Raw genomic sequence first — 27,497 nt, 5'->3', positions numbered from 1 at the left:
GGAAAACCCACGGACAGAGAAGCCTGGCGGGCTACAGACCATGAGTCGTAAAGAGCGACTGAGCAACTAAGCACAGCACAGCACATTGTGTAACAGCAGAACATAGCTCCACTGCCTCTTGGTGATTAGTTACCCTCACCAGGACCTTACTCTTGCCTGGTGGTCCCTGACACAGGGGCCCAAAGTGCCTGAGCGGTGGTGTAGCTTAAAGATCAATGAAGACTCTTGCTGTGTTCCCTGGTAGAAATGTTCCCCCTCTGGGAACCAAGACCTGGGAACCAAGCCTGTAGTTACAGTTGTGAGGATGAGAAAGCAGAAATTCCCCACATGGGTCACCAGAATCAATGGTAAATAGGGCCACTCCCTATTGGATCTCATTTGATCTCATTTCCAGGTTTCCTATTGAGGATAACAGCACCACATAATGGTGATCGATTTAGAGCATTTTACATCCTGGAGGGGGTAGCACCCTGTCCTCATAGGGAATCATCTCCAAGATGGCAATTCAGCCAAGCTTTTGGCCGGCTGTTCTGTTGTTGACCAGGCCAGTCGCTTCAGGGTGCTATACCATGGGATAGGTCCACTGGATTCCATGCCCTTCTGCCCACTGGCCCGCCTCCTTGGCTATAAAGTGGTTCCTGGATTGGATTTCATATTTAAGAAGCTCTTTCATCTGACTAGGGACAAGGAAGCAATTCTAAACAGTGTGTTGAGTCACTTGTATACGCAAAGGTGATCTTGTGTGGGAGTGGTGTTGACACCACGAGAGCAGCAGTCTCACGCCTGGTCTCATGGCTGGTCCAGGGAGCGAAGCAGGTTTTATCTTTTTATGCCACCTGTTCAGCAAAGCATCTGCTTCAGCGCAGGGGAAGATATGAATCAGGGGAGCCATCTCCTTCAGCCAGGGCTAAGGTGCTTGTTTATTTAACGTGTTTGCATGAGGGTCACAGGGAATTCGTCTGGTTCCTGGGGTGAGGGTGAAAGGGAATTAGAATTAAAATTCTTTTCCAGGTCTCCATTACCACTTCTTTCAAGCTTTTCTCCCCATTGTTTGCCATGTTTTTTCATCCCAACTGTAAGAGCAGAAATTATCCCCAAGGTAGTTTGATAATAAGGACTAAGGTTGTAGAGCTTGTTGTCACTGATCACATTCACCTGCTTGGTTAAGCTCATTGAAGAATCTCCCTCTAGATAAATTCTACCTTTTATTACATTTGCACAATCCTAGAAATTATGTCATCTCATCTCAAGTCTCAAAACCAATGATGTTGTTTTGAGAATGCCAGACAGATTTTCTGACTGTGTATTATATAAACAGGTAAGCAATCTTATATAGTGATCTAAATGTTCCCTAGTTAACCTTTATAAGAGTTGGTGGTTCTCTGGTTTATTTCTCTGAATCTTGACTAACCACGAGAAGAGAGAGGCAGAGAAGAAAAGGCGGAGACTATCTGAGTGCTCCCAGCTGTTTTCATTCTCTCAGGAGAAATAATATTCAAGTATTTAAGGAAGTAAGTGAAATCCCTTTTAATTTTGCTTGCTGAATATCAAGAACTTCCCAGTGACCTGTGAAAGACACGCGTCCACCTAGGGAACCTTTAGAAGACTTCCTTGGCCAAGAAAATTGTGTAAGAGGTGCATTTAGTCATGCATTAGATAGCCCAGCTGAAGGAAGTGGGGCTGGTTTGGCTGACCCACGCCTGACCCAAATGACACTTGGAGTAGAGGAGCACAGTGGAGGGGGAGGGAGTAAACAAAAGATGGTGTTCGGAGTTTGCATTTACCGAGAGATTAACTTTTGAAACGAAATTCTGCAGCCTCCGAGAGTGCTTAGAATGGCTCTCCTACGTCCCATCCCACCTTAACCTTACATTAACTATATTTCATTAGTTTACTGACAGACACTTCTTATCAGCATAGTCCTATATTAGCACAAACACCGGGATGGGGTATTCCCCGCTGCCCCCACCTCTGGAGATAAGTGCCCAGTTTCTTCCTTAAAGAACTACTGGTAAATGGAGTTCTTTTGCCCTGCAGGCAAATTTAGAGGGCCCTAAGATAATTTCTTTTGGAACAAGTAATTTTGCTGTTTTTAGGTAACAGTTACAGAGAGCTTTTGGAGCTGGAAAAAAAGAAATCACCCAGCAACAGGGCACAGGCTAATTTTAGGTGAAAAGACTATAATTTGTCTGATGGTAACTTACTCAATCCAATAAATAGTCCTAATAAATATCTGATTCTTTCAAGTACCTTAACGTTAACCTAATTAGGTGTCCTTTGTTCCGGGTGTAAACAAGGTCATCGAGTCCAGCTATGCAGGGTGACTCCCTTTTCTTAAATAAATAACACAGTTTCAGGCCTCCCTATCTTTGAACACATTGCTCTCTCTTCTGGAAGGGCTTTCCTTCCCTTCTTCATCTAACTACTTCCTGTCCACCTGAATTTGGTCAAACTTTTTTCTTAACCCCCTGTCTAATTCTTGGTGCCTCATTTGTGTTCATTTAGCATTCCGTATCACACTTTCATCTTGGACTGGAATAACCAAACTACACCTTCTTTGAGATCCACAAGCGGTCTTACTAAACTTTTCATTCTCCAAGATTCTGCAAACACAGCATCTGGCCCATGATAAGCAGTGAGTGCTCAGGAAATATTGATAACCCAAACCCCAAACTCCCATTTTTTTCTCAAACACGTTTTACAGAGAAACTGACTTCAGGGTCTTTGAGGAAAGTAGACCTCTTTTAGAATACTCAGTGAGTGGCTGCTACCTTGGGGTCAAGCCACTTCATTCAGTGCAGATTGAGGGTCTTTATATAAACCTTCACTCCGTGGTATTGAGGAGCTACCACACTGATCATCACTCAGGGGATACTGAGGGCATCAAAGTAAGCCCAGAAGTCTTGTTTTAAAAGAGTTTATAATCTAGGAAAGAAGACAGGGATAATTTACTTCTTACCAGAATTGAATGGAACCTTCCTGAGCAATGTGAGATTTACGTATCAGAATAGGTACACTGTCCTAGAAACTACAGCTGACACCTCTGCGTGAACTTCAGTTGCTGCTTCATTAGGGGGAGGATGCAGGGTAGGAAGACAAGAGTGGGTTTTGACCTGGATTTTGAAAGATGAGTAGGAGACTGATACATACTGATACGGGTTGTTAAAGATAACAAGAACTGGACGGTGGTTAAGGAAGTAAGAACAATAGTTTATTCAGCAACTACTGCAAAGCGGAAAACAAACCTCACTATAGAACTGGACTCAATTCCCTTGTGGCAATAGCTTGTGATCAAAATCTGTTTTTACTTCTTTAACTACTGCTGGGCTCTGGTTTTCTTTATGGGAGAAGAGGGCATTCAGGGAATCTCAGACTAAGGCCAAAGAATGAACAAACAAAGAGGAGTAAAGCAACTTGGGGAAAACAGTAAGTAATCCAAAGAAAATTGAGCAGTCAAGGGAAGCAGGAATTCTCTGCAGCCAGAGCATGGAGTCGTGTGGAGTTAGCCCTGGAAGATGAGGAAAAGTAGGCATCTTTTAGTAGATTAGCTGAGCTGTTTGGTGATGCTTAAAAAATGGTATGTTTTCCTATTTAAACGGGAAAAGTAAGTTTGAACAAAATTGCTTGGAAAGTTATGTTGTGCCAAGAAGTTGGGACTTTATATTGTGGAGCCAGAGAGTTTCCCCAGAGCTGCGCAGTACTTTATAAAGGTGACTGCAGTCTCCATGCCTTTCCAGGTGGCTCGGTGGTAAAGAATCCGCCTGCCAATGTAGGAGATACGAGTTTCGGATACCTGGGTGGGGAAGATTCCCTGGAGAAGGAAATGGCAACCCACTCCAGTATTCTTGCCTGGAAAATTCCATGGACGTGGCAGGGGTGGGGTGGGGGCTACAGTCCACGGGGTCACAAAGAGTTGGACAGTCTGGACTACTGAGCATGCACGCGCGCACACAAACCACAGACCTGGTCACAACGGATGACAGACTGGATGGAGCAGCAGATCGCATACTCACTTTCGGCCTCAGTTTTTTTTTTTTTTCATTTATAACAAAAATAAACAAAGAGACATTTGCCATCTTAGGTCCCTTCCCATCCTGACAGCCTGCATCCGAGGTACCTCTGCCTTCCTTCCATTACCGGGGCCCTGTACCTCCTCCCTCCCTGCTTCCTTCTGATCTTGGTGCAGGGGCTACTTTCTCTCTTCCTGGGCCTTAGGTGCTTGTCCACCGGTAGATTAAATGAGAGACGGATGTTCGGGGTTTGGGGGGGGCGGGGGATAGACTTCTCTGGCCTTTTGCCCCTGGCAGCACCCCTAAGTAATGCCCCCGTGGGCAGACGCGCTTTGGGGCCGGGAGAAGGGTTTCCAGCCGAATATGCACTTCCTAGGTCCCGTTCGGGTGGCTGGACGGCCCCCTCCCCACGGCCAATATGCAGAGCGAGGGCGGCGGGAGCAGAAAGGCAGGACAAAGCCGCTGACAGTGCCGGCAGTCCCCGAGCGCGACAGGGACTCTCCGCAGAGCCTGGGGGCCCCACTCGGCTTCTCGGGGAGCCCCCTGCCCGCTGGCCCGGGCCGAGAGCTTCGGGGCTCCCAGCCCGCCCGGATCGCGGATTTGCCCGAGGCCGGCGGGCGGCGGCGTCACGTGAGGCGGCCCGGGCCGCGTGACCCGGCGGCCCGGCCCCCGGCGCCCCTTCCAGCTCCGCCCCTTCGCCCGCCACTCGGTAGAGGTTCTCGGGCCCCGACGTCTCCGAGGTCCTGGCGGCTGGGCCTGGTGGGACGGCGCGCGGCCGCGGCTGGCTTCCCAGGTACCCCGGCGGGGCGGGGAGGCTGGGCGCGGGCCCGAGCGCACGGAGGCCCCTTCCCCTCGCTTCGCTTTCCCCGAGGGCCCGGCCGGCGCGCCCCGTTCCTCCTGCGCGCTCCCCCCGGCCCGGGTCCCCAGACCCCCGGTCCATCCGGCGCTGCGGCCAGGCGGGTGATGGGGCGGCCGGCTCCGCGCCGTTAGCGCCTCTGCTAGCGTTTCATCCGAGGAGGAGGAGGGACGGGGTGGGGGAGAAGCTCTGGAAAGTTTTCCCGGGTCCCTCTCTTTCGGGAGCTGCGGAGACGACGTTTTGCTCGGAGCTGAAGTCTGGCACTGCTCTGGGCGCTGGTCTGCGCGCAGGAGACCTCCCCTCTCACTCTCCCGGTCCTCCCTCGGCCCTTGCCAAGATCTTCGCATCTGCTTCTAAGCCTCAGTAGGTCGCCATACTCTGCACCGTCTCCCTTTCCTCCGCAACACGGAGTCCACCAAAGGGGTTTTATTTAATAGGGACTTTGGTCCAGGAGTGCGATGAACTGAGTGAAAAGACATTTCTCTAGTCCTGCCTCGGTTAAACTGCCTGCTTTATTTAAGATGACCGTCTAGGCACTCTCTATTCTGCTCTTGTAAGTGACTTTTTATGTTTATTTGCACGTGAGACACTCCGAAATCATCTGCTGCAGAACTCTGCATCTGAGGATTACAGTTTTATAAAGCAGTTTCATAACACTTAAGAAAACCCAGATTCATAGTCTTATTTGGTTTGGGCTTATTCTTTTTGGAGGGAGGATTATAGCTCTCGGAGGCAAAAACTGAGTTTCTGAAGCTGGTGTGTGTTGTAGACTAGAACATGAAAGTATCGAGGTGTATAATGCTGAAAGGAATGGGGAAAATGATTTGAACCTGACAACAGTGTGTGATGTGCTTTAAATTTTAGCAAGTATCTATTTGTAGTGAGCACAGGTGAATTTCATCTCTTTGGACTGCCTTCAGGGTTGAATAGGTATATTTAGAGTCTGTTAATATGGCAGTTAATCTGTGGAATGGATATCTTTTAATCCATTGTGCAAATACTTTTATTTTATTTATTTATTTATACTTAATATTTATACTTATATATTTTATTTATTAATCCATTTATTAATACTTCTAGACTAGTCCTTTTTTCCTACCCTCCCTCCTTTCTGTTGAAGAGGAAGGGTATTCATCTTTAAAGAGATTTCTTCTGCAGTGATTTTTATGTGATCCAAACCATCAAGTTCTGAGAACTTCAGAAAGCAGGTAGCTATAAAAATCAGTGCTATCAAGTTTGCGGCTTAAAAAAAAAATTCTTTAAAATTGTTTAAAGAGTTGCCTCTGTGTTCTATGTCCAACAAAAGCTTGGCTTCATTTTAATAATCAGCAGTTCAAGCTGGGAAGTCCAAGACAGTGTCTTCTTTTATCTGAAAGTCAGAGTGGGGAAAATGAAACAAGGGAAGTGAAAGACCTTCATTATCATGATTACGCTGCTCGTTCTGTGTGTACTGCATTAAACAGTAAGACAGGCAGGGAAAACAGGGTTTGGACCCTCAAGGAATGTCGAGTGCAGACAGACATTGAAGAAGAATGTACATCACCTGTAATTCATATCATCTAAAGAGAACAAGTTAATATTTGGGGTGTAAGTCCTTTTAAAAAAAAAACTTTTTTTGAAGTCTAGTTGCTTTATAATGTGGTGTTAGTTTCTACCATACAGCAAAGTGAATCAGCTATATGTGTACATATATACCCTTGTAAGTTCTTTTTACAAAAGAGGTATACTGGATTGCTCTGTTCAGATAGTGAGATTTCATATTGTAAAAGGTACTGTGATACTCAAATTGAGTCCATTCCTGAGCCTAGAAGAGCCAGTAGCAAAGTTGAGTAGCCAAATCTATTTGATTCTTAAGTTTGGATAGAAAGAGTTAAAATAGCTGAGGCGACCTCTCTTCATATATATATATATATATTTAGTACAGATATGTTTTTAAAAAATGAGATCGTACCCATGCATACGTAATATATTGTAAGTTGTGAAATGACTTCAGAAAATGATGAATCCCATCCAGGGAAGGTTATACTCAGACCATTCCTGAAGTCTGATGGTCTGTCTCCATCCCACAGTCCCAGAAGAGAAGATTCCATGGCTTTTGTGAGCTTAGCATCCCAACGGGGAGAAAAGAATATTTTTGCCCCAATATTCTTTTTGATGCTTAAGACAAAGTTTGAGTTTTGGAAATAAATAAAGTCTGTACCCTGTCTGGTGCTTCAATCCTGAATTCAAGTGGTATCTTGAAAACATTCAGTAATACTGTCTACAGCTGTGGAAGAGTGTTGCAGAGGTGACTGCCAGCAATTTCTCCCATCCCTCCACTACTGTCCCTCCTCCCCTCAAGAGATGGAGTCTGTTTCTGCTCCCTCTGAACCTAGGCTTTCCATGTCACTTGCTTTGACCAGTAAATGTGGTAGAAGTGCTGTGAGTCAGTTCTGGACCTAGTCCTTAAGAGCCTGGCAGCTTGAGCATTTATTCTCTTGGGGGCCAACAGCTGGTATAGAGGCTTGAACTAGACTGGGTGGAGAAAGACCACCTGAGGAGGTTTATGTGAACGAGGCCTGGCCTGTTTCAACCCTGGTTAAGTGCCCAGTGCCTGCAATCCCAGCTCAGCCCACTTAAAACACAGAATTGAGTGAAATAACAAATGGCTGTTGTTTTAAGTCACCGAGTTTTGGGATGGCACGTTACTCAGCAACAGATAACTGAAACAGCGTAGCACCTCGTGCAGTGAAACCCTGGGTATGGATCCGGTTCACGTGTAAGGCCGTCCCAAGATGGGATCCACGAGCACACTATTGTGGTCAACATACGCAGTGGCATGCTTTAAAGATTAAGTCTCTCAGTTAATTACATCTTTATTTCATATTACATAGGGATGCACTAGTTGAATTAAGTACAGTTTAATGAAGACTGTGGCTATGTCTGGTTGCTCAGCTGGTAAAGAATCTGCCTGCAGTACAGGAGACCTGGTTCAATTCCTTGGTTGGGAAGATCCCCTGGAGAAGGGATAGGCTACCCACTCCAGTATTCTTGCCTGGAGAATTCCACGGACAGAGGAGCCTGGTGGGCCACAGTCCATGGGGTCGAAAAGAGTCGGACACGACTGAGCCACAAGGCACAGCACGGCACCTGGCTGGCTATGTCTTGTACTCTCCTAGATGATGGTTAAGTCAAAAGACAGTTTCTTTTGTGTAATTGGTTGTTATTTGTATATATGATTGTTAGTATCAGTCTTAACACTTGGTGATAGCAGTGTCTGACATGTTTCAGAGGAACTGCCCATTGCTGAGATGTCGGATGTGTGGTGTTCCTTGAAGTTTGCCACTTGATGAACGTAGCATCATCATCATGATTGTAGTCCTAAGTGCAGATGTAAGATCTGCCGCAGTGAACACAAGTCTGGAAAGTGTTTTGCTTTCAAGGGTCAAGGAGAGTGAATTGTATGCAAGCTGTCATTTCTAATGAATATGATATAGGACTTCAGAAAAGCACTGATGGATTTTACAGGGGCAGTTCTTACTGCCTTTAAAAAAAATTATTTATTTGGCTATGCAAGTTCGTAGTCTTGGCATACAGGATCTTAGCTGTGGCACATGGAATCTGTTAATAGTCCCCTGACCAAGGATGGAACCCCAGCCCTCTGCACTGGGATTGGGAAGTCTTAGCCACTGGACCACCAGGGAAGTCCCATTATTGTCTTAAAAAAAATCAACTGAGCAGCTTTTCATTCCAATTCTGATTCAGTTAAAAACAAAAAAAATCCGAAAAACCCTCTTTTCTGGAGAAGAAAATCTCATTGGAGATCAGATGAGTGCTTTTATAGACTTATAGCCTCCACCTCCACTGGACTCTGTATAGCATCTTTTTAGGTTTCCCTGGGCAGTGTTCTTTTCCATCCTCCCCCCTCCCCTGCCCCTTTTTAAAACATTTTTTTAATTTTTTAGATGTAGACCTTTTTTCAGAGAAGGCAGTGGCACCCCACTCCAGTACTCTTGCATGGAAAATCCTATGAATGGAGGAGCCTGGTGGGCTGCAGTCCATGGGATTGCTAAGAGTTGGATACAACTGAGTGACTTCACTTTCACTTTTCACTTTCCTGCATTGGAGAAGGAAATGGCAACCCACTCCAGTGTTCTTGCCTGGAGAATCCCAGGGACGGGGGAGCCTGGTGGGCTGCCGTCTCTGGGGTTGCACAGAGTCAGACACATCTGAAGCAACTTAGCAGTAGACCTTTTTTTTCCCCTTAAGTCTTTATTGAATTTGTTACAATATTGATTCTGTTTTATGTTTTGGTTTTTTGGCGATGAGGCATGTGGGTCCCTGGCCAAGGATCAAACCTGCACCCCCTGCATTGGAAGGTGGGGTCTTAAGCACTGGACCTCCAGGGAGGTCCTACCTTTATTTTTTATTGGTTTGCTCCATCTTTTGTTGCTACCTCCCCTCTTACTTTCAACAGAAAGCCTTCCCTCTTCGTTCACAGGGAGAATTTATGAAAGAGAATGCGCTTAGATAAATATCAAACCCACAATGAGATACCACTTCACACCCACTAGGGTGATTATGATGACAAAGACAGACAATAAGATGGAGAAACTGGAACCCCCTACATTGCTGGTGGAACTGGACAATGTAGACTCTCAGTAGCCAAGAGAGAACAGTAAAGAAGGAAATTACCTCCAACTTTTTAAATTCCTTTTCATCAGATCTGTCCTTCACTTTTCACATGCTCTCAAACCGTTGCAGCCTGGCCTTATTCACTCACGGCCTCCCTGAGGCTTCTTCTTCTTAGAGTTGCCACTAATTTTTGGTAAATGGAACAGACGTTTCTCAGTCCTCACCTTGTTTGGCCTCGCAGCAGCGTTTGACCCAGACACTGCCTCCGTTGTGTTCCTAGGCTCCTGTGCCTCTTCCTGTGGCTTTCCTCCCGCTCTGCCTCTTCCCCGTTTTGTCCCTAGGCTCCTGTGCCTCTTCCTGTGGCTTTCCTCCCGCTCTGCCTCTTCCCCGTTGTGTCCCTAGGCTCCTGTGCCTCTTCCTGTGGTTTTCCTCCCGCTCTGCCTCTTCCCCGTTGTGTCCCTAGGCTCCTGTGCCTCTTCCTGTGGCTTTCCTCCCGCTCTGCCTCTTCCCCGTTGTGTCCCTAGGCTCCTGTGCCTCTTCCTGTGGCTTTCCTCCCGCTCTGCCTCTTCCTCCCGCCTCTGTCACGAAGCCCTGCTTGTCCCTTTGCTTTTGGAGTTCCTTTGAGTTCTGTCCAAGACGCTCTTCTCTTCTCACTCCACACGCTTTTTCCTGAGTGATCTCGTGCCAGATTTCCAAGTCTCCAATCCAGATCTCTTGCTTTTTAAAATTATTGTTGTTATTTTTTGAAGTGGAGTTGATCTGCAGTGTTAGTTTCAGGTGTACATCAAAGTGATGTGGTTATACATTTGTGTACCTGTCTATACAGCTCTCTGTCTTGATCTTTAGATTTATGAATCTGTCTATTCTACATACCCACTTTGATATCCCACAGGTAGCTTAAATGCCCAGAGTAGAATTCCTCATCTCCCCCTGAAACTTGCTGTGTTCTCTCCCATCGTGAGTGGTTGTTAAGGATCCCTCACTGCCTGAGCCGAGTGCCAGAGTGTGAGCCTTGGCTCCGCCTTTCCCTGATGTAGCTTCCTCCTCCCATTCAGTCAGTTGCAGAATGCTTTTGAATCTGTCTCTGGGTTGTTTTCTCCACTTCTGTTTACCTGGCATAGACTTCCATTCTTTCTTCCCTGGTTACCGCAGCCACCTTAGGCCCTGGGTGTGTCTCCTCCGTCATCCCCATCTAGTCTCTGCATTCTGTCGAAGTTTCCTTCACAGACACACATCTAATCATGCCACTTCCATGCTTAAGTTCCTTTGGTGGTTACTTGTTGCTCTTTGGATGGACTAAGCTTTTTGGATACACTATACGAAGAGCCGACTCATGGGAAAAGACAATGATGCCTGGAAAGATTGAGGGCAGGAGGAGAAAGGGATGACAGAGGATGAGATGGTTGGATGGCGTCACCAACTTGATGGATATGAGTTCAAGCAAGCTCTGGGAGATGGTGAAGGACAGGGAAGCCTGGCCTGCTGCAGTCCATGGGGTCGCAAAGAGTTGGACACGACTGAGTGACTCAGTAGCAACAAGCTTTTTGCAGCAAGCATGGCCACGCTGTGGTTAGCATCTATTTCTGTGCCTTGAAACCACCCCCTGCCCCCCTGATTCCATGAAGTTCTGCTGGGGGCGAGATTGGCTCTGTGTCTTGTTTACCTAGAGGACATCCAGTAAACACTTACAGAGTGAATATAGTGTGCTTCTGCCCATCCATTGCTGGGATTGTAGTTTGGCTTTAGGCCATCACAGGGCACAGGGATACTCTTCACGCAGTGGAGAATAGTAGGTGAAATCATTTTAGAGATGTCCCCGGAGGAGGGGTTCATGACACCAGAAATAGATTTGAACTTGGGGCCATCCATTTTTTTAACTATTCACTTGTCTATTTTTATGCAGCCTATTTTGCTAAGTCTGCATGCTTGGTGCAACAAAGAATAGAAGCATAGAAAAAAATTATTTGTAGTCATGGAGATTTCTGGTTTCCTTTTGAAAATAAAAGTATGTCATAAAAGCAGCATAACTTCAGAACCCTAAAGTTATCCTCTTTTGTTGCTAGTGCTGTGTCCACTTGGGTGGTTTGCTTTGCTAACCTGAGTATGTGGCTTCTGTAAAATGATTTCTTCACTTACAATGAAGGGGCTGTCAGATTCCCAGGTGTCCTAGAAATGCTTCAAGTTTCTGTGCAATAACATGATTGCAGCCTCTTGGAGGATGAAGCTTAAGAATCGCTTCCTGAGGCCATTATTGCACATTGAACTTCAAATCAGGTAACCTGTTGGTGGGTGAGAAGTAACAGTTGTCTTCTTCAATGAGTAATGGACTTGAATGAAGCTGATGAGGCCAAAAGGAATCGCAGTAAGTGTTAGGAAATTATAAGAGAGCAGTCATGCGGCCTTTCAGTGAAGGTAGGAGGATTACCGTGTCACCTGCACAGAGGCGTCTTGATGAGGGCTGGCAGAAACCCCTTTGGAGAACACTTCATTCTTAGGGTCCCATAGTCTTTGTGGAATTTGTCAAGTATTTGGGGCATTCTTTCTTACTCTCATTCTTGAGTGAGTGAGAGTCATTCAGTTGTGTCCGACTCTTTCAGACGCCATGGACTGTAACCCACCAGGCTCCTCTGTCCATGGGCTTTCCCAGCCAAGGATACTGGAGTAGGTTGCCATTTCTGTCTCCAATTTTCATTCTTGCCACACAGCAATACTGCAGAAAAGAGAAGGAACGACAGTTGTTCCAGCTGTTTCAGTATCAGTGTCTCAGCCAGTCTCTGAAACTTTGCTGTTTTGTAAGACTTATGTCAGAGAATAGACGACATAGTTTTAAAGTGTATTTTTTAAAGGGTGAAGTAGTGAAAAGAATACCAATTTATCATTCTATAATTGTTTTTAATTTCTTATTAATTTGACTTGAATTTTTTAGCCAGTGCCCTTTCTTTCCCAGGATCAAGGCACCTGGGAAAGGTAATTATTAGTGTTTCTTATGTGTATTATTTTGTTGTATAAGAGTTTTGTGTGCAAATAAATTTGTGAAAGTGTGGGTTAAATGATTTTAAGTAACTTTTTTTTCACAGAAGTAAAAGATACTTACCAGTTTTCATCAATTAATAGCCAGACAAAAAAATAAAAGGTAATTACAATTGCAAGCCATGATGGAAACATGATTAACCTAACAGTATAAAATAATTACATAACAAAAGTGTTTTTTTTATTTAAAAGATTTTTGAGCTCATTCTCTGGAGGCTTGTCTGGACCTGGGAAATACGTTTGGTGTCGAGATCAGTGTTGTAGCATCTGCTGGGTCTCAAAAAGCTCATCAGAATAAGTGCAGAAGAAAACAGTAAGAGTATCATGTGGCTCTTCTGTAACTTCAGAGGTTTTTTGAATTGCTTGTGTTGTAGCATAGCTACAAGACACAACAAGTTATAATAAAATTGTGCTTCAGAAAACTTTACCCCAAGCCCTAGAATTCCTCTGTTAGAAAGTCTTCCTAGAGTTGAAATACAATGTACTCCAAAATGGGGAAAGATGGCCACGCCCTAAATCTTTTGTGTTCAAATGGGAACTTACACCGATGACAAAAGGAGGCTATAAAAAAACACTTGTTCCTGCAGGAAACCTGGATGAGCTTCACTGAGGAAATGCTTTCATGTTGTCATATGCTGGAGAGAATTTGACTTTTGGAACTTCATATAACTGGTTTCTCGGAGATGTAATTTTTATATAGTTGTAACTGTTGTGCGCATAATTTTTTTCCATTTACAGGTATCACCTGGCCTGTGTGTTGGCATGTTTGTCTCATTGCTTACTTACTTCTTCCACTTATATTTGCATTTTAGTTTTCCACTTACTAGGATTGACTTTCCGTTAGTCCTAGAGTTTCTCAGAGGCAGGGGTCATAATTGTATTGCTTTATGATTTTCCCCAGAATTATTGGTATGTGGGGTCAGAAGAATGAATATATATTATCATTTTGTTGACATTATCAAATGGTAGTGCTTTTTTGTAAGACATCGTAGACTTTATCAATATCTCATTAACTATAAATAAAGCCCTATTTTAAGATGGCCTAACAGCTAAACTTGGAGAAGGAAATGGCAACCCACTCCAGTGTTCTTGCCTGGAAAATCCCAGGGATGGTGGAGCCTGGTGGGCTGCCGTCTCTAGGGTCACACAGAGTTGGACATGACTGAAGTGACTTAGCAGCAGCAGCAGCTAAACTGATAATTAAAATCGTTACCCATCCAGTTTATGAAAATAGAGAAACCTTTACTTGGGATCTTCAGTTTGTATTATAAGTGCTCTAAAGTTTTTTCAATTAAAAAATCATTTTTCATATTTGCCATGACTGTTTCTGGATGTCGTCTAAACCTGGCTATGGCTGGTATGCTGAGGAACACATAGGGCATTTTAGATGGATTGTTCCAACACTCAGAGTCCTTCCTGTTTCCTGTGAGGACATCAGCTTCCGTGATAAAGAGTGATACAGTCTCACTTCATGCCCCGAGGATGACACCAGCCAGAGGAGTCAGAGTCTGGGAGCTAACCAGTTCTGCTGGGTGTCTCACTCTGTTATAATCTCTTTTCCTTAGCAAGCTTTCGGGTGAGCAGAAGATGGGTTGCGGGGGTGAAGTCCCATCTGTGACATCAGTCTCTTTTGTGCCAAATACATCTGGGTAGAGTTCGGGGGGTGAGGTCTTTGTGGATGCCGAGGGCTGGCTTACAAGGCGACCCTAAATTTCTGGTATCGTTTAGTATTGAGACCATTATTTGATCAGAAACTTTCAGTATGAAAGTTTTCCTGTATTATTTTCCTCCATTTCCTGTTTTTAAAAAAAACTCTAAACATTTTCAAATATATTTTTGCTAGATCAGTAAAACAGTGCCTTCCCCGTACCTTCCCTTAACACTCGGTTCTTAGGGGGATCAGAAGATTGGCTGCTGCATACTCCTCAGTCTCCAGGTCTAATGCAGGTTTCTATAATTGGAAGGTCTGTGTCTCTCCTCTTGATTGAATTTGCTTTCAGAGAGTACAATGAAACAACCTTTTCTTCCCCGTGCCACCAACTCTGAGGGACAGTGCCAGTTGCTAGGAGAAGCCAGCCCAGGGAATGTGATACATGTCTGTGGTCCTAGTGCATACAGAGTCAGTCTGTGGCAACACAGGATGTATATTCGTGTTTTTTTAGGATGTATTTTCTAGTGGCAGAGATAATACAGAGATCTGAGTGGGTTGGCATATTATCCTTTGAGAGTGTGAAAGTCGCTCAGTCGTGTCCGATTCTTTGCGACCCTAGGGACTGTACAGTCCTTGGAATTCTCCAGGCCAGAATACTGGAGTGGGCAGCCTTTCCCTTCTCCAGGGGATCTTCCCAACCCAGGGATCAAACCCAGGTGCTCCGCATTGCCGGCAGATTCTTTACCAGCTGAACCATAGAGGAAGCCCTTGAGAGGGTTAAACTCTTTAATAATCTCTGTTTCCATTTGTCTTTTTTGTTCTTTCATGTTTATTTTATATCCATATAGCCAAAAAAAACCCCACAAAACATTGATTCACCTATTAATGTACAATGAATGATAATTCATGCTGAACATATCAGTGCTATTTATGAGAAAGTATTTCCTAAAAAAAATAATGGCTAAAAATAATGTTGCAAAAAAAAAATCACTATCTTGTTGAACTTCACGAGTAACTATTTAGCGTAAAGGGCATGCTAATTACAACTCATTCTTTATGATTATCAGTCAAGTCCTGGAAGGACCCGTTCATCATAGCATTTAGTTTGGTCTAGTTTGAATTGCTGTAAGTACTGGAAAGTTCTAAGGTTATATTTCTTTTATGAGTAGAAATGTTCCATTCACAATTTCCCTAACCTGAGCTTGCTTTCCCGAGACAGAATTATGACTATACTTTTCCTAAATTATTTTTTAGTTCTGAAACTCTTCTACATTTAACTTTTAAAAATAACATGCTTGAGTTTATTAATACAGGCTTGGTAGAAGCCCGTGGGACCTTTCTTTGATTTTTGAAAATTGTGGTTAAAATATGCATGACATTAAATTTAGCATTTTAAAACCATTTCTGAGTATACAGTTGAATGATATTAAGGCCATTCACGTGGTCATGCCAGTGTCACCACTCTCAGTCTCCAGAAGTTTCTCGTCATCTCTCCTGAAATTCTGTATCCTATTTACTAACACCCCATACCCACCTCCCCCAGGCCCTGGCAACCTCTTTCTACTTTCTGTCTCTGTCAATTTGAGTACTCTAGGTATCTCATGTAAGTGGACACATACAGTATTTATTCGTGTCTAGCATATTTTACTTAGCATAATGTCTTAAGGGTTCATCCTTATTGTGTGTTAGTATTTCATTCCGAGGCTGCGTAACATCCCATTGTATACATGTTTATTCATTCCAGTGGGAACATATTTTGTCTGTCCGTTCATCTGTTGATAGACATTTGAATTTTCTATCTTTTGGTTGTTGTGAATAATGTTGCTTTGAACATTAGTGTACAGCTGCCTGCGACCCTGCTTTCAAATCTTTGGGGTATACCCTAGAAGTGGGGTTGCTAAATCATATGGTAATTCTGTGTTTGATTTTTTGAGAAACTTCCATAATGTTTTCCATGTTGGCTGTTCAGTTCAGTCGCTCATTTGTGTCCGACTCTGCGACCCCATGGCCTGCAGCACGCCAGGCCTCCCTGTCCACCACTAACTCCTGGAGCCTATTCAAACTCACGTTGGCTGTAGCATTTCATATTCACACCTTCTACACTTAAGTTTATATTAAAAATTCATTTTACAGATTTGCCAGAAGCATTCTGTCCCCCTAGGTAGTGAATTGAAGGTACAAATACCTCTTAAAACTTGTAACAGATTAGGATAAACATAGTTAAGATAACTAAATTTTTATTTTCATTTAAAATGCTTGTTTATTTTTTATCACAAAATATGTATTACAGAAATTTGGAATATAGTTAAGCAAAAAAAAAAATCACCTCTATCTTTCTAGAGAAGTACATTATACATGATACTTAAAAAATTGTATTCTTGTTCTATATACATTATACTTAAAATTGTATTCACATAGTACATATTGTTTTATTATATAAGTCTTCCAGAGTACTTCTGGGTTTTGTGGGTTTCTTGGTTTGTTTTTGTTTTTCTCTTGGAAATAAGCACATAGTGTAGCTTTTGGTCAGCATCTTGCCTTGCAGTGCCCACTAACGTAGGACGGAAAAGCACTGGACTGTCGGCCTTAAGACACCTGGTTGTCACGGTTGTTCGGTCGCTGAGTTGTGTCCAACTCTTCTGAGACCTCCTGGACTGCAGCACACCAGGCTCCTCCGCTGTCCCAGAGTGTGCTCAGATTCATGTCCACTGAGTCAGTGATGCTATCTAACCATCTCATCCTGTCATCCCCTTCTCCTTTTGTCTTCAGTCTTTCCCAGCATCAGGGTCTTTTCCAATGAGTCGGTTCTTCGCGCATCAGGTGGCCAAAGTGTTGGCACTTCAGCGTCAGTCCTTCCAATGAATATTCATGGTTGATTTCCTTTAGGATTGACTGGTTTGCTCTCCTTGCAGTCCAAGGGACTCAAGAGTCTTCTCCAGCACCACAGTTCGAAAGCATCAGTTCTTCAGTGCTCAGCCTTCTTTATGGTCCAGCTGTCACATCTGTACATGATTACTGAAAAAAACGATAGCTTTGACTAGACGGACCTTTGTCAGCAAAGTGATATTTCTGATTTTTAATATGCTGTCTAGGTTTGTCATAGACAAGGAGGAGGTAATGGCAACCCACTCCAATATTCTTGCCTGGAGAATCCCACGGACAGTATGAAAAGGCAAAAAGGACAGCCTGGCTAATCACCGCTGAATACTTTACTAAGGTACATACTATCCAGGGTGGCTTAGGTTGAGTGGACCTAGTGAACCTAATGTGTGTGAAAATTCTTCCCTGTTAGTGTCACATCTTCAGTACATTCATTGGTAGAATAACTTCACAAGTTGCTATTTGAAGCATTTAATTTGTTTTTGAAAACTCCAGAGTGATGATTTAAATGAAACATAGTTAAACTGTTTATGTTCCTCTACAGTGACATCCATACAGTTAGATGAAAACTGTTAGTACCTCTGCTTCACATTTAGGCACAGTTAGTAGATGTCATAGGACATCAGCATTGTCCTAACTAACGCCGCTTTTCCTGTGATGGATCCTTGTATTTCCCAGTCATTGAAAGTCACAGGGTTCTTCATTCTGGTAAGTGCATGGGTGCTAAGTTGCTTCAGTGATGTCTGACTCTTTGTGACCCTATGGATTGTAGCCCATCAGGCTCCTCTGTCCATGGGATTCTCCAGGCAAGAATACTGGCGTGGGTTGCCTTGCCCTCCTCCAGGGGGTCTTCTGACCCAGGGATCGAACCCGTGTCTCTGAGTCTCCTGCATTGACAGGCAGGTTCTTTACCACTAGCGCCATCTGGTATGTCTGATACAGATTTCATAAAAAGTTAAGTGGTTAATTTTTAGTGATTCTGCCTGCTTTGGCTTTTTTGATGAACACTTTATAGTTTTGTGATAGAGGGTGGAATGTTAAGTCTTTGAAGTTGATAGAATTATGCTTCTTAGTATGATTTTCTTAATAACCAGTGAAGATACCACTGCCCCCAGGAAGAAGAGTAATTAAATGTCTCACCACAGTAATCTAACTAATGATGACGATGGTCATTCTGAGCTAATCAGAAAATTCTAGTGGTATTTATATTTGCATTGCGCTGCCTCACTAAAGACACACCTCGAGCCCAAGCTCAGGACTGATTTGTGTCATGGGCAGCACAGGACAAGTGCTGGGTTTTGATAGCTCCACAGAGCTCTTAGAGAACCTTGTTTCGGTTCTGAAGATTCCCTGTTCGTGTTATCAGTTGGCCAGGTTGAGTCTAGTCTAATGAAGACCCACTCCGTGCCTTGATCCACAACCCAAGGGTATTCTTTGTGTCACATGCTCTTATGACCTCTCTGAGGATGAAGGACACATGTAGTCTTCAGGGCCTGCCTTCTCAGTGGTTTTGGGGGGAATGAAGGTTCCAGTGACATTCCCAAGGTTTAACCAGGTAAATCCAGACAGAGGCATTTTGGGGAGTTGGGGGATGGATTTTTATTTTTATTTTTTTGGAGGTAAATTTCTTTTATATTTGAGACATTTTGAAAAGATGCTGGTGTACATGTCTGAGACAAGGTAGTCAGAAGGAAGCCGTGTTGGGAGCAGTTCAGCCTTTGAAGGACTGATTGATGTTCTCTGTAAGAAGAGTCTCAGGAGTGGGTGTTGAATCCTGACTGCCCCATAACCTGGGGAAGTCATTTCACCTTTGAACCTCTTTCATTACCTGGTGAGCGTGGATTATGGTCTCTTCCTTGTGAGGATATTGTGAAGATTAAATGAAATAATGCCTGTGAAGCTACCTAGCACAGAGCAGGTCCTTGATCCTTATTAGTTTCTGACTCCCTGCTCTTGCTGGTTTTGTTACCAGGAGTAAATTGCTTGCTTGGCTAGTGTCACTGCCTTTGTTTTCTCATGTGTTCAGAAATCCCTGGAGCTTATTCTTTGCATCTTGAACTGTAGATTTTTACAGAGCAGCTTTTTGGAAAACCCAGGCTTAGGAAGGTTATCACATCCCATGGATTGATTAAAAGTAAACCTGGGACTAGAACCCAGGCCTCAGGGCTCCAGTCCTTTGCACCAGGCCAGGGTTATTGGTAATGCTTTCTGCTTTTCTGAGGAGTGTGGGCATGGAAGATATATGCTTTGACTTTTTTATTGACTCTCAAGTTACCAGCATTTGGAGCAGTATCTCATAAAGCTTCAAGTCATTTAGCATGCATAAACTCAGTTCGTATAATGAGCTATCATTATGCGCGTTAGCTTGATTTTTTTTTTTTTTTTTTTTTAGCAGATCACCAAACCCTTAGGGCAGAGCTGCCTGTAAACTGATTAATGACTTCAGAATAATTGCACTGCTGTCAGGAAATTGTATGACTTTGAATGGTAATATCCTTTTGTGTTATAATTTTAAAGGTGGTGAATCATATTTTTGGCTGATATAATAATTCCCCATTTAAAATGTAATTGTATGTTACCATAAAGTATTAAATTTTGACACAGTTTGATATAGGTTTTGATTTAGTTCATATTCTAGAAGAATGGTGTTTGGATTTTCTTGGAATTTATGTACCTGCTTGTAGATATCCCCACTGTTTCATTTCTTGTGTTTTTCTCCCCTTATTTTGTAAGAGGCACAAGGCAGACCATTTGGGGGGGCATCCTTCTGTTACTTCTAAAAGCCTTTAAGACTGTCTTCTTAACATGCAAAGAACACTTCTAAATCAGGAACTAAGAAAAGAATGACAGTCCAGTGGAAAAAATAGTGACTTTATGTAATAGGATGACACCTGGTCTCTTAATCATATGAGACTGAGAGGTGAAAGGTGCACACGCTGGCTCCAGGTGGCATGATTTCAGGTCCTGAATCTTCCACTTACTAGTTTGAGCAAACTCTTAAAATCCCTTTGTCTCCATTTCCTCGTCTGTCAAGTGAGGATTAAATGAATTAAAAAATGTAAAATAACTTGGGACAGTATTTGGCACACAATACTCAAGAAGTGTTAGCTGTTGCTATGATTGTGATTATTTAAAAAAAAATTATCCCAACCTCACTCATCCTATGAGAAATTCAAGTTTAAACAAAGCTGAGACACATGAAAACACACTGTGAGCAAGGGTGCAGGTGAAGGGTGGTGCCGTACGTGGATGATTCTTTTATATTAATATATTGGTAGTGCTTTCAGTTCAGTCGCTCAGTCGTGTCCGACTCTTTGCAACCCTATGAATCCCAGCACGCCAGGCCTCCCTGTCTATCACCAACTCCTAGGGTTCACTCAAACTCACGTCCATCGAGTCGGTGATGCCATCCAGCCATCTCATCCTCTGTCGTCCCCTTCTCCTCCTGCCCCCAATCCCTCCCAGCATCAGAGTCTTTTCCAATGAGTCAACTCTTTGCCTGAGGTGGCCAAAGTACTGGAGTTTCAGCTTCAGCATCATTCCTTCCAAAGAAATCCCAGGGCTGATCTCCTTCAGAATGGACTGGTTGGATCTCCTTGCAGTCCAAGGGACTCTCAAGAATCTTCTCCAACACCGCAGTTCAAAAGCATCAATTCTTTGGCGCTCAGCCTTCTTCACAGTCCAACTCTCACATCCATACATGACTACTGGAAAAACCATAGCCTTGACTAGACGGACCTTTGTTGGCAAAGTAATGTCTCTGCTTTTGAATATGCTATCTAGGTTGGTCATAACTTTCCTTCCAAGGAGTAAGTGTCTTTTAATTTCATGGCTGCAGCCACCATCTGCAGTGATTTTGGAGCCCCCAAAATAAAGTCTGACACTGTTTCCACTGTTTCCCCATCTATTTCCCATGAAGTGATGAGACCTGATGCCATGATCTTCGTTTTCTGAATGTTGAGCTTTAAGCCAACTTTTTCACTCTCCACTTTCACTTTCATCAAGAGGCTTTTTAGTTCCTCTTCACTTTCTGCCATAAGGGTGGTGTCATCTGCATATCTGAGGTTATTGATATTTCTCCTGGCAATCTTGATTCCAGCTTGTGCTTCTTCCAGCCCAGCGTTTCTCATGATGTACTCTGCATAGAAGTTAAATAAGCAGGGTGACAACATACAGCCTTGATGTACTCCTTTTCCTATTTGGAACCACCATATCTACTACTGCGGGTAGGAATACCTTAGAAGAAATGGCGTAGCCATCATGGTCAACAAAAGAGTCCGAATTGCAGTACTTGGATGCAATCTCAAAAACGACAGAATGATCTCTGTTCGTTTCCAAGGCAAACCATTCAATATCATGGTAATTCAAGTCTATGCCCCAGTCAGTAATGCTGAAGAAGCTGAACGGTTCTATGAAGACCTACAAGACCTTTTAGAACTAACACCCAGAAGAGATGTCCTTTTCATTATAGGGGACTGGAATGCAAAAGTAGGAAATCAAGAAACACCTGGAGTAACAGGCAAATTTGGCCTTGGAATACGGAATGAAGCAGGGCAAAGGCTAATAGAGTTTTGCCAAGAGAACGCACTGGTCATAGCAAACACCCTCTTCCAACAACACAAGAGAAGACTCTACACATGGACATCACCAGATGGTCTACATTGAAATCAGATTGATTATATTCTTTGCAGCCAAAGATGGAGAAGCTCTATACAGTCAACAAAAACAAGACTGGAAGCTGACCGTGGCTCAGATCATGAACTCCTTATTGCCAAATTCAGACTTAAATTGAAGAAACTAGGGAAAACCACTAGACCATTCAGGTATGACCTAAATCAAATCCCTTATGATTATACAGTGGAAGTGAGAAATAGATTCAAGGGACTAGATCTGATAGATAGAGTGCCTGATGAACTATCAATGGAAGTTCGTGACAGTGTACAGGAGACAGGGATCAAGACCATCCCCATGGAAAAGAAATGCAAAAAAGCAAAAATGGCTGTCTGGGGAGGCCTTACAAATAGCTGTGAAAAGGAAGAGAAGCGAAAAGCAAAGGAGAAAAGGAAAGATATAAGCATCTGAATGCGGAGTTCCAAAGAATAGCAAGAAGAGATAAGAAAGCCTTCCTCATCTATCAATGCAAAGGAACAGAGGTACTGGTTTAGCAGAGGACGATTTAAAATAGCTGTTAAAGGTAAAAGAGCTATTAGATTTTGACCCTGCTGTTCCACTTTTAGGAATTTATCTTAGAAACATACATTAAAAAGACATGTATGTATGCAAGCAGTAGTTTTCAGTGTTGTTTATGTTAGCAACAGACTGGAAGTGACTTATTTCTGGTGGGAGACATTTAAATTGTTAAATTCATATAATGAAATGTGCTTTTGGAACCACTGAAGAGAGATGACGTACATGTGTTAATGATTCCAAAGATGTACTATTAAGGGGAAGGGGGAAGCTTTTACCCCCACACCCCCACACCTGCCATGTAAGTCTGCACTGTCTCTGGAAGGAATTAGAATCAACTGTGGTAGCAGTTGCCTTTGAAGAGAGGGTCAGGGAGGGGTGGTAGGGAGATTAACTTTCCTGTATCCTTTGGTACCATCTGGAACAGAAAAATGTTAACATGCCTAAGTGTTAGTTTTTCCCCTCTCTGAAGTCCTTTATGTGCTCCCACCAACACACACACACACAAACACACACACACGTGTGTGTGTGTGCATGTACATATACCCTCATGCACACTTTTCAGAACAAATGTTAGTCCAGGGGTCCGACTGTGCAGTGATAAAAACCAGCCTGTGCTGGTGGTGGTTAATGCTTACTGAATATGCACTGTGATCCTTGGGGCATTGCAAGCATCTTACTCTTCTCATCCAAGCAGGTGCTGATGAGAAAAACCTCCCTGGGTGGTGGAAACTGAGGCCCTGGCTAAGTAAGCCCAAGACCCAGGGCTCTCCTATAGTTGCTGGCAGAGGTGCTGGTGCCAAAAAGACCTTGACTCATGTACCTGTTTTTAGAGATCTAAGAGAGTGAGGTGGAAGGACCATCAAGAGTTCTGAAAACTCATTAGAAAACCCTGGATGTGTCTGTCAACTCTTTGATTCTATTTCAGTTTCCAGAGGTGAGAGCCAGAATGGAAACTCACCTGGCTTGATAGATTTTTGTGCTTCGTGCAGCCCCCTGGAATCTCTAGAAATACTTTTGAACCCTCAGAGAATTGGAGCTATGACCAAGATTCTTTGTGTGAAACTTCTTGAACAGATCAAATGTGTTTTACGGAAATTGGTAGATATCTCTACCTTGTATAGGATGCTCTTTAAGCTGATTGCTACTTGCCTGAAGGCTGTAGTTATCAACTCTGACACCATGATGAGGGTGAATTGGCTTATCCTTGTGTGTATAACATTTCTCAGTGTGAAATGCAATGTGGTCTGTATATATGTAGAAAAGGTAGTCATATAAATTATGCATCGAATATGGTACTTTTCTTTTATGGTTTCATCCAGTAAATCTTAGGCTACTGCTTCTTCATATTTTTGCCACTCCAGGCTGTTGAGGGATGTTCCATTTCTATCAGTAAACAGTGCCTCATTGGGGCAGTGGTTTTTCTACAAGGGACCCAGGGGTCTTTTAGGGTATCCTGGGGGCAGTAGTGGAGAGTGGGAAGGTAGAGATAAATGATCCTGATTTTTATAACACACACACACACACACTCTCACACTCTCCTAGTTGAGATGAGAATTAACTCTCTTAGATGAATATTGTAAGCTTTAACTTTATCTCATCACCCTGGAGGCAGAAATCCCTGATGAGACCTTGATTTCGCTGGTTGGCATGTCTTCTCTTCGTTTATCTGCTGTCAGATTGCACGTAAAACATGCCCGTGACCAGTGAGCCCTGACTTGTAAGCAGGCACGACAGACAGCTGGTTCTAGCCCGTGGTTCTTCTCGTTTCAGGAAAAGGCACAGCTTCGAAGGTGGAGGAAGGATTGGACACGGTGCTGGGGAACGTGAGCCGTCCATTTAACCGAAAGTAGGTGGTTTATTCCGAAATCAGCTTCTGTTTCCTCTTTATCAACGTGGTCTTTTTCTGTTTCGGTGAGTGGCTGTTTAATCTCTTCTGGAACCCTCTTTGTTTGTTACAGCAGAGATGTCGGCTCCTTTGTAGGAATTACTTGAAGCCAGAGTCATGGTGGACGTGGGAAAGTGGCCCATCTTCACTCTGCTGTCGCCTCATGAGATCGCGTCCATCCGGAAAGCTTGTGTCTTCGGCACCTCAGCCAACGAAGCGCTGTACGTCACTGACAGCGATGAGGTGGGCCTCTCCCAAACCCCAGAGCTTCCTTCTAGGGCTTTCCGGGAGGTTGAGTCTGCCATGTGCAGACTGAGAAAAGGAGGGCAGAAGGAGAACCTGAAATCCAAAAAGATGCTGTATCTTTGATGTAATTTGTCTTTTCCTTCAGTTTCTTGATTTAATACCCCTCATCCCTGCTGCCCTTCGAGTTTCATTGCTTGTTGTTGCCCAGTAGCTTAGTCACGTCTGACCCCCTGACTGCCACACGCCAGGCTTCCCTGTCCTTCACCATCTCCCAGAGTTTGCTCACACTCATCTCTATTGAGTCAGTGATGCCAACCAACCATTGAGTTTCACGGTACAGCCAAATATTATAAAACTTAAGTAGGCAGCAGCGGTTGCATTTTAATAGCCGTATCAGTCTCTACCTATCTGCTGAGCGGTCAAGCTGAGCTGAAGCGCGTCTTATGTTCAGGGTGGAGAAGGGACCCTTTGTGTAGCTGAAGGCCAAGTGACTCAGACAGAACTGTTTGTTTCCCAGGTCTTTGTATTTGGTCTGAACTACAGTAGCTGTTTAGGAACTGGAGATAACCACAGTACACTTGTACCCAAAAAGCTGGAAGCCTTATGTGGAAAGAAGATTAAGAGTCTTAGTTATGGGAGTGGACCCCATGTTCTTCTCAGCACCGAAGGTAAGTGGCAACAAGTTCAGCTTCTTCTGTTTGTGGGAAATCGAGCGGTTAATTCTAACCTAAGAGGAGGTAGGGCTGTGCCACATACTGAGTTTCGAATGCTTTGTTTCTTAATTTCTGAGAGGAGGTACATAAAGCAGGTGAAAGTTATTAAACACTTCAGGCTCCCCCTTGGAACAGCCGTCGGATGACTTTGATTTTAAGCAAACTTCTGAGGTTTTAGACGACTTCTGTAAAGTTGTGGAAGATGACCCGCAGCAGACGAAGTGGTCCGTCAGCCCTGTTTTTCAGTGAGTTTTATTGTAGCATGGCAACGTCCAGGTTTTACTTGGTACGTTTTTAAAAACACAGGTGATACTGGTTTTACTTTACTAGTGTCATTTCCGTATATTGAATTCAAGAAGCCTCAGTTCATTTCCTGGCATTCATGTGGCCGCCATATAGAAAAAAGCTGGGGTAGATTCTTCCTGCCTCCCTGAGACCACCAGAGAGGCCTCTGCGTTCTTCCCAGGCTGTTGATCTGCACCGTGGGTGCCCGGAACGCCCTGAGTCTGTCATGCATAACCCGGCTTCTTCCCTTCACGTTTTAGGCGCATGAGTTCCTGCTCTCTAGCTTTTTGTTGGGTAAACTAGGGTGCACGCGGGTGCGTTTGCGTCTCTGCCTTTCTGTCTCTAGCCTGGGGAATCACGGCTTTCTTGGGTGTAACCACCGGTCTTAGTATTGAGCTTTTTAGTTGCCTTTGACTGCTGTTGGAATCCAGCCGGGTTCTTGGCATCTTCCTCAGGCTGTGAGGTCCAGATGTGAGCATGACTAGTAAGAGTGTAACTGGCGTGGAGCATAATGAGGTGATTATTCTGCCTCTGAGTTGTGTGATCCTGCCTTCTGGCATCACGTGGGCCCTTTCAAGCAGCTGCTGCTTTGCTGGCTGGCTCAGCTTGTCATCCATTGTGACCTAATGGTTTAATGTTTTCCTAACGCGTTAATTTTTTAACGCGGCAATTGACTTCCTACCATAAAGTACTGAAGCGTTGTTTTTTTTTTTTTTTCCCCAAGAGCAAGCATATTAAAACATATTAAAACATTAAAGCATGACCTTGGGAGAGTTAACTTTTGGAATTATTTTTAGAGTTCAGATCCTGCAGTTTTAAATATCTTGAATGTTATAATTAAGATATAAATAACCAGAAAGCACAAATATAAGTAACTGATTTTCTTGTGGGAGTAGTCTTCTTTTTGTTTTTAATTCAGTTTTGATTGTTGTAATACATTGTACATATATATGATACGTGATACATAGCATGTCTAATGTATGTATAATATATACATTTGTGTGTATTTTGTATCTATTTCAAGTAGTCATATAGTTCAAAAACAATTTAACACTTTAAACCATCAAACGTTGTATGACTTTTAGTAAAAACCAGCAGGCAGCTTCATCCATCCTTACTCTTAAAAACCACTCCTTTTTAACTCCTTCAGGTGTGTTTTTCTGACTTTTAATCTCATGTTTTTAAGTTAATATGCTTATGCTGTTGGTTTTGAATGTTCATTTTAGGCCTTCTCCTGTGACTTTTTGTAGCAGCAGAAGGAATTGGCACTCTCTCTGATGAGCCTGATTAGCCTTCCGTCTGCTTACCCTGTCAGTATAGTGATGTCACCACGTGTCCACGTTCACTTTTCATATTCCCAGGACTCGAACAGTGTTATTCACAGCTGAGCCATTCTCCTTTCTTCCACAGCTGTCTGCTTTCCTGGGCTTACTTTTCTCCCCATCTGTCATTAGCACGAGCTGGAAGTCCGCTGTGTCGCCGCGTTGCTTCTGGGCACCTCTGAGCCCGTCAGGCCACTCCAGGTCACCCCATCCCCCAGCTCCAGCCTGGACTGGTCACTCTAAGCTGCTGCACACCTTTTGTCCTAGATCTTCATTTCACCATCATCCTTGGAAGTCTCTTCACCTTTGTCCTTACTGAATCGCTACGTTTTGTTCACCGTGTCTTCCTCCTCGGATTATACCCTCATGTGGGTGAGACACATTTTCTCGTAGCTTCCCAAGAAAGGGATATGAGAGAAGTCTTTGAGACACCGTCTTAAAATGCCTTTATCTTCCCCAGGCAATTGATCCCTGACTTGTCTGCACAAAAAAGACAAAACAACAACAAAACAGCATTTTCCATGCCAATGCTTTAATAGTGTTTTGAGCATTTGCCTTTACTACCTGGTAGGCAGAGCTCAGTCCAGAGTAAAGGGTCTCTTCCTGGTAGGACCCGTTTATAGCCCCCGAGGCTGCTGGCATTGTTCCAGTGTAATCCCCTTGCCAGCTCTGTTCGGGGGAATCTTCCCCATAGCCTTGTAGTCTCTCTTGTTGACAGAATGGTTCTTGTGCCTGCATTTTGTGGCTCTCAGGTGCAAGAGGAAGATGTCTAGATTCAACCTGTCTCTTCATCTCTGCAGGCCCCAACACCCATT

At 43.7% G+C, this 27,497-nt stretch overlaps 1 protein-coding gene across 8 annotated transcripts in view; it reads left to right on the top strand.

Annotated features, from left to right (window-relative positions):
• The first annotated feature begins 4,715 nt into the window (after positions 1–4,715).
• The window catches only part of RCBTB1 (RCC1 and BTB domain containing protein 1), a 59,268-nt gene continuing 36,486 nt past the window's right edge, over positions 4,716–27,497 (top strand). For 4 of the 8 annotated variants that reach the window (XM_061434634.1, XM_061434633.1, XM_061434638.1 and 1 more), the window contains exons 1-4: positions 4,716–4,803; positions 24,002–24,077; positions 24,190–24,359; positions 24,880–25,030. In XM_061434634.1, coding sequence (XP_061290618.1) covers positions 24,234–24,359; positions 24,880–25,030 — 277 coding nt within the window. In that variant the 5' untranslated portion in view covers positions 4,716–4,803; positions 24,002–24,077; positions 24,190–24,233. Of the gene's footprint in view, positions 4,804–5,143; positions 5,230–5,334; positions 5,420–24,001; positions 24,078–24,189; positions 24,360–24,879; positions 25,031–27,497 lie in introns of those variants that run through there. The other 4 variants (XM_061434635.1, XM_061434636.1, XM_061434637.1 and 1 more) reach the window with 4 other exon arrangements.

This window comes from Bos javanicus, chromosome 12, assembly GCF_032452875.1.
Source record: "Bos javanicus breed banteng chromosome 12, ARS-OSU_banteng_1.0, whole genome shotgun sequence".
NCBI classification, from domain to species: Eukaryota; Metazoa; Chordata; class Mammalia; order Artiodactyla; family Bovidae; genus Bos; species Bos javanicus.
This window is presented reverse-complemented; position numbering and strand designations above follow the sequence as displayed.